This window comes from Pinus tabuliformis, chromosome 7 (genome assembly GCF_031772625.1).
Source record: "Pinus tabuliformis cultivar Carrire ecotype Pingquan chromosome 7, CPIR1, whole genome shotgun sequence".
Taxonomy (NCBI): Eukaryota; Viridiplantae; Streptophyta; class Pinopsida; order Pinales; family Pinaceae; genus Pinus; species Pinus tabuliformis.
In genome coordinates, this window is record NC_142293.1 from 21,020,586 (window position 1) to 21,027,540 (window position 6,955).

A 6,955-nucleotide genomic window follows, 5' to 3' on the forward strand; every position below is an offset into this window, starting at 1 on the left:
AGAGTATGCAGGTGGCCAAGCAAGAGATCTGATTTTTTTCCATAAGATAATAACCAATAATTCATGTCATAATATCAATGGCCTGAAATAATCTTCGATCATAATCAGGAAGGTCGAAATTATTTAAATATATGTTAGAAAGGACAAAGGACCATAAGCTTTTTGGAGGAAGATGGCTGTCAATGATAGAGTCTCTGCCGTCCATATCCCCTTGTAAAACTCCAAAGAACAATCAAAATTACTTTTGAATTACTAGTGTAGAACAGTTCAATGGAGAAACAGGACTGTTGTTCACATCACAACCACAAAACAAAAGTTTTCAACTCAGGACGCCGTATCTGGTAATTCTCGATAAAATCTTAATCTAGAGAGTGAAAAACAGTCACACATGACGTGTACTTCTCATTCACAGTGTGCCCATAAAGGCAAATCATCTGTGCGGTCAAGGAATATGGTGTTGAAGAGTAGACTCGCGGCTTTTGCAGGATTGTTATATCTAGAGAAAACCCTTTGGTATCTGATCATCTGGATTTCTTAAATTCTGTGGAGAGAACCATCGTCTGAGTAGCGTATATTATTCTTCATTGAGTATTGATGTTATAGATAAATACCCAATTTTGTTAAGTAATATTGAAAATTCTGAGAATTTGAGCCATTGGAGAGATAATGGAACATCCTAGGAATGATTTGGAGAAGGGAATAGATGAGAATCATCCTAGGAATGATTTGGAGAAGGGAATAGATGAGAATGGTAATTTAAGGCAACCCTTGCTGCATCATGGTACTAAACACAGCAAAACAAGGAAACATAGGAACAAAGGCAAGAAAGATTCTGATGCACAGGGGAGTGCTGCAACTGCTGTTTTCTGTACCGCAATTGTGGCCTTGGGGCCTCTACAATTTGGGTTTTGTGTAAGTGTGTTGAACCATTATATTCTTATTTAGTTAAGAGAGAGAGAGAGAGAGTAATAATGGAATCCTAGCAGATATTGGGTGGGTGGTTAAGCTATATGCTTTTAGGCACTTTTCATCTGGTTGTCTGTGCCAGGGACCCTTCAATAAAGATCCAGTTTGAGTCTGTATCATGCATAGTTACTTTAAAACCCAACTCAACTAATTCATGTACTAACATCACTCGGATTTATGCATCTCATGCACTGTAATGGATGGAATTGCATTTAAAAGAATCACAAATTAGAATCGTGAATGGTTTTGTGGATTTTAATAGTGCAGTAGAATATCTATCTCTGATACCCATTTTACTGATCCTTCATTTTGCCTGTCAAGCTAAGCTAATGTTCAAGTTAAGTTAAATCTTTTGATTGGAGAGGGTATGGAACTAATTACAAGATTCGATTTTCAATCGTGCTTCCTTCAGCCAAGAGCCACTACATGCTGATCCGAGATGAGCTTGGGTTGTATCCTTCATATGGCTATGTGGGCTTTGAACCAGGCATTCCCATAGGTTCAACTCTGTACCTCTAGGGACCCATGTCTACTTCAAAGTTGCCGCAAATCCCATGCGAATGGAACTCTGTTGTACGGTGTAAAACTCTTTGTTCCCCACCGGTTGCCCCAAACCCTATTAAGCTCTACTTGTTAAAATTAGCCACTACTTTTAAAGGAGTCCCGAGTAAAACTTGAAATTTTCAATCATCGTTGAATTTTCTGATCTTCAATTGCTTAAATATAACTGTTGCATGTTGATTGATATGTCGTGTAGATATTCCTTAGGGAATACAGTAACACTGGCTTCTGTGGTTGGGTTGTGAGATATAAGACATAGGTATGATTGATAGAATTACTGACGGCAATCATCTTGTTGCAGAATGGATATTCATCCCCAACACAAACTGAGATAATAAGCAGTCTAGGCCTGACTGTCTCTCAGGTATCTTCTTTGCCCCTTACTACTAGTACTTTGTATGGGATACACAATAAGGTTAGACAAGCGAAAACCTCCTATGTGATATGGCGATAGGAGAAAGGATTCTGAAGCTAAAATTTTCTGACAGTTCTCTTTATTTGGATCTTTATCCAATGTGGGTGCAATGGTGGGAGCGATTGTCAGTGGGAAAATTGCTGACTTCATAGGACGCAAAGGGGTAAGTTCCTTTTCGATCAGTAACAAAACTTTCAATCTGTGGTTTTTGAAAATTTTTATTAGCAGCCTTCAATCTATCCAATGAACATTGCTCAATCACTCAAGATTCGGTCTGATGGTCGTGTTCTCTGGGAACCAGGCATTAATTGTGGCTGCAATCCCAAATATTCTTGGATGGGTTGTGATCACTGTTGCACCGGTAAGTTTATAAGATGGGCATGATTAATAAAGTCATTTTTGTAATTTCTGATAAAATGAGATCCAATACAGAGTACAAAATCAAAAATATTGTTGGCCGTTTAGAAAAAGCACAATCCTTACTACCTGTGCTGTTTGTATATGATTGTAGGATGCTTCGATTTTGTATTTGGGTAGATTGTTGACGGGTTTTGGAGTGGGAGTCATCTCATTCACTGTAAGCAGATACCTTTCTCTGAAACAATCTAAATTATTGAAATTTTTTGAAGTTTTGGTCTCTGCATGGATATGGGAGGGAGACATATGTATTTGTGTCCCTGTGTATGTATTATGCGCATGTTTATGCTTTTGTAAAGTCAAAACTATTGGTCTGCAAAGAATCTGATAGACGATGCATGGCATAATCACTGTAGGTACCGGTATACATAGCTGAAATAGCTCCCAAGCGCTTGCGAGGAAGCCTTGGCACTGTCACACAGGTGATATTGTAATGCAAGACTAGTTTAACATATGAAGAATCACTGCAATTAAATTTTGAATCTCATTACTAATTGTTGACTATTTCTAGGACAGCTCTCTGTCACTATTGGTATTATGTTGGCATATTTATTTGGTCTATTCATTTCCTGGAGGCCTTTGGCAATTGTTGGTATGTAGGCTTAATAAGAATAATTTTTCTCTCAATTCATTTAACTATTTTTAGATTCTTTTGAGAAATGCTCATTTCTGTTATTTCCCAAAGCGTAGGTGTAATTCCTTGCACTTTCTTGTTGCTTGGACTCTTTTTCATCCCAGAGTCTCCAAGATGGCTGGTGAGTTTTATATGAATTAGTTTTGTCCACCGAAGTTATCTCAAGTTCTCTAATATGTACAGTATTCAATGTTATAAAACTGAATTTTGTGAAGCCCTTGCTTATATATGCTTAATGAAAACTGAATTTTGGGAAGTCCTTGTTTATAATGCTGCAGGCCAAGATTGGAAATCAAGAATTTGAAGCTTCATTGCAAACTCTCCGTGGCCGTGATACTGATATTTCCCTTGAAATAGTTGAAGTCAAGGTTATAAAATGATTGTGCAACAGAAATTGTATTCAATGTTCTCTCTGTTTAGTTTCTTGGATGTATGCAGAAAGAATTCTGCTTGGCAATTTGGATCTCTGATTTTGAAGTAAATTCTAATTACAACTTACTTAAAACCTCATTGCATTTCAGAGTATGGTTGAGGCAAGCAATCGGCAAACTGGTATCAAATTCTCTGATCTAAGGAAAAGAAGATATGCACTCCCTCTGACTGTAAGTTTATGTTTGTCAACATTTCAAGTACAAATGGTAGCATATTCCTGCGCCTCTTTTTGCCAATTTGCTTATATTTTGGTTGAAATTACAAGTATTTCCAATATTTGATTTTGATTGTTTCTAAAAAATGATATTTTGTAGCTCGGTATCGGCCTGCTTCTCCTGCAGCAGTTGAGTGGAGTCAACGGTATTATGTTCTACAGCACTGCCATTTTTGAATCCGCTGGTAAGAGCCATCTCAGTATCTTCATAGGTAGTTAGTTGTATTAGACAGATAAAAAATTCCTAATTCTATGTCTCAGAGTTTCTGTTGCAGAAAAGAGTAGCAGTGAAGAGGCATTTGCTGATTTGAATGAGTGAATTTTTTTCTAGATTTATGATTGTTAAAGTTTTTTTGTTTGTTAAGATTATGAATTTTAGATGCAAGATAAAATTGAAATAAAATGTTTGGCTTATTTAAATGGCATGTGCTAAAATCTAATCTCAGCATTCATCCTGAATTTGCCAGGAATTTCATCTGGAAATGCTGCATCCCTTGGACTTGCCGGCATTCAGGTTACTGCCTAATCCTAAAATAACTCTGATATTTAATTCTAACATAATTGTATGACTGTTTCGTACTCATACAAGTAATTAGCCTTAATGTTTGAAGGAACTTTCCCTGCTGTTGTTTTGGTTGTTATGACTGAAGGAATTTGCCCTGCTATTGTTTAGGTTATTATGACTGCAGTCTCTGCATGGCTAATGGACAAGGCTGGGAGACGTCTCCTGCTCCTGGTGCGTGGAAAAATCTGACATAATGTAATTCCTCATAACAACTATGAAATTCAATGGAAAGAATGCCTCACTGTAGTTTGAGTTTTGCAGGTTTCATCTGGAGGGATGGGTATCTGCCTTTTTTTTGTTGCCCTTGCATTTTTCCTAAAGGTAAATGATTTATCGTTTCTGATCTGTTGTTATCATTCAATCTTCAACACTTCTAGGGAAGATGTGCTTTATGTTTTGGTAGAATGATCCCTTCTAAGAATTTCCATTTTTGAATGAATTTCTTGAAATGTAAATAGTGATGACTTATCTTAAAGTTCATATTGACTTTCACTTTGTCATGGCATTTTACAGAGTCATGTTTCTGCAGATTCTCAGTTTGAAACCTTCTTTAGCGTTTTGGCCTTAACTAGTTTATTGGTGAGAGTAGGACCCGAGTAATTGTGTTAATTTTGTTATAAATTGTTTTAATTGAATTCATATTTTTATTTTTAGCAATGATCTTGTCACTTTAGCTGATTGGTTGTGTTTTACATAGGTTTACATCATCACGTTCTCTCTCGGTATGGGACCCATCCCATGGATTATTATGTCTGAGGTATTGTGGCTTATATGGATAAGGGGAATTGTTTTACGTTTGCAAAGCGAATCTGAGGCCTATAGTGTAGTTGATAGCATGATTGCATAATTGACAATCCATTAATGGCAACTGTACTCTGTTTATAATATAAATCTGAGCATTTTAAAGTTTGAATATGCCAGGATTTTGATTCTTATGCTTTTACTAACTGCAGATTCTTCCAGCCAGCATGAAAGGTTTTGCTGGTAGTGTAGCAACTTTAGGAAATTGGTTGGCATCTTGGGCTGTGACAATGACGATTAATATTATGTTGGAGTGGAGTTCTTCAGGTACAGTTTTAGGCTTGAAGGACTAGTAGTCTGGTTGTATAATTAGCTTGTAATTTCAAATTTTGCTGCAATTTCCTCTCATAGCTTCTGCTGCATGGCTTTGGGTTATTTGTTCTAAAAGAATTGTGCAATTGAATGCAGGGACATTTTTGATTTATTCTTTGCTATGCTTTTTTACATTCCTCTCTGTGGCCTTGTGGCTACCTGAAACTAAGGGACGAACTTTAGAAGAAATTGAGGCCTCATTCAGATGAAGTTGACACGTCTAAGTACCTTGCATTTTATCGCTAGCATGATTCATTTCTACAAGAAGCAAGTAGTTTCAAGTGGATTATCAGTCTATATGATAAAGCTCTTTAGTTCGGAATATATGTGGCATCTGCCTTCTAACCAAAGGCATGGAGAGAGTAGCATAAAATTCATATCACGGTAGCTTGTGGTAGAAAAGATATGGAACTCTTTGTATTATATCATCTGAATCTTATTTTGATTCATGTCCTCTTGTATGCAGTAGTGCATATTATGTTGTATGATGAAAGAGTGAGGGTAAGCACGGACTTCCCATAAATCAAAGAAAGCTCATTTTTGGTACTGTTGAAGATGTAGAAAAAAAAAAAAGGAAGGAAAAATTGAAACTTCCTCTTCAATGCATTGCATGTTTAATCAGTGTTGTAAGCATAATATCATACTGCTTACTACATGGAACCATCTTTTGGCTGAGCATTTAGAAATACATTTTATAGCTGCTGGGACATCATGAATATTATATCCTTACTTTTGATAAGGAAACAATTTGATGTCATATGTTAATGACCATTCACAATTTGGGCCGTTCAATTTTGTGTAGGGATCCCCAATTCTGAAAAACTTTCTGTCACACTTTGCTATATTTGGCCATAGAATGAAGAATGGAAGTATAAAAGTCTTGCAATATATCTACTATCATTTATATGGCACAGTTCCAAAAAATATCAAGTCTTTCTATGTCTACTTAGCCAATGTTTCTCTATTATGTGAATTTTGCTTTCTAAGATATCAGGTAAATTCATATCACAAAGTTGGTGCATTGATAGTTTTATCTCCCAATCTTCAAGTTTGTCAGCCATAACACATAAGGGGTGGAAAGAGCATACTTTAAACTGCTTCTCAATTGGTTCCATGTTGTTCTAGAGCAGGTTATTCTCCAGGTGGCAAGTTTGGTTGCCCCATGACAAGGCTTTGCTGTTTATGCCATCCAATTCTCTGAATGAAAGGTCATCTAACAGTGACTAGACTTTACTTTAGTGAACATACCTGCATTGTAGTCTAGTTGTACTATCTTATCCTCATTGCTATCACTTCTACTTTTATTAAAAGTTAGAATATTTTTTTATTTACCACTAGACAGGGTAGGTTCTATGGAACCATATTGAATTACAAAAAAGTAGTAACTGGTTTGATATTCTATTACCTCAAGGATATTTGAATCTGCAATATACTCTTCTTTAAAGATTGTTGGTGTTTGAAAACATCCTTAACATAACCACCTATTTGGTTTGATGGTAAACTAAACAATCTGTGTAACCTTCTCATGTCTTGTATAAAAGCCAAGCAATAAAGGTTATGCATGTAACATGTGTATGTAAATAGTATATTTGAACAGTTCACATATTCATTGTGTTGGCATTGTGCAGGCAATCTCCT

The 6,955-nt window shown here is 36.2% G+C and overlaps 1 protein-coding gene across 3 annotated transcripts; it reads left to right on the top strand.

Annotated features, from left to right (window-relative positions):
* The first annotated feature begins 421 nt into the window (after window positions 1-421).
* Window positions 422-6,205, top strand: LOC149244924 (sugar transporter ERD6-like 6). Of its 3 annotated transcripts, XM_089457611.1 has the most exons (18): window positions 432-912; window positions 1,829-1,891; window positions 2,016-2,105; window positions 2,244-2,303; window positions 2,454-2,519; window positions 2,716-2,781; window positions 2,876-2,951; window positions 3,050-3,114; window positions 3,272-3,361; window positions 3,515-3,595; window positions 3,740-3,824; window positions 4,107-4,153; window positions 4,313-4,375; window positions 4,466-4,525; window positions 4,718-4,783; window positions 4,902-4,961; window positions 5,158-5,272; window positions 5,414-6,205. In XM_089457611.1, exons 1-18 carry the CDS (start codon window positions 667-669, stop codon window positions 5,524-5,526), a joined length of 1,512 nt encoding a protein of 503 aa, XP_089313737.1. In that variant the 5' UTR covers window positions 432-666; the 3' UTR covers window positions 5,527-6,205. The 3 variants fall into 3 exon arrangements, 2 of the variants coding, with proteins under 2 accessions (XP_089313737.1, XP_089313738.1); XR_016266494.1 differs by lacking the exon at window positions 5,414-6,205 and having other exon boundaries at window positions 422-912; window positions 4,734-4,783; window positions 5,158-5,200; XM_089457612.1 differs by lacking the exons at window positions 432-912; window positions 1,829-1,891; window positions 2,016-2,105; window positions 2,244-2,303 and having other exon boundaries at window positions 2,871-2,951.
* Window positions 6,206-6,955: the final 750 nt, after the last annotated feature.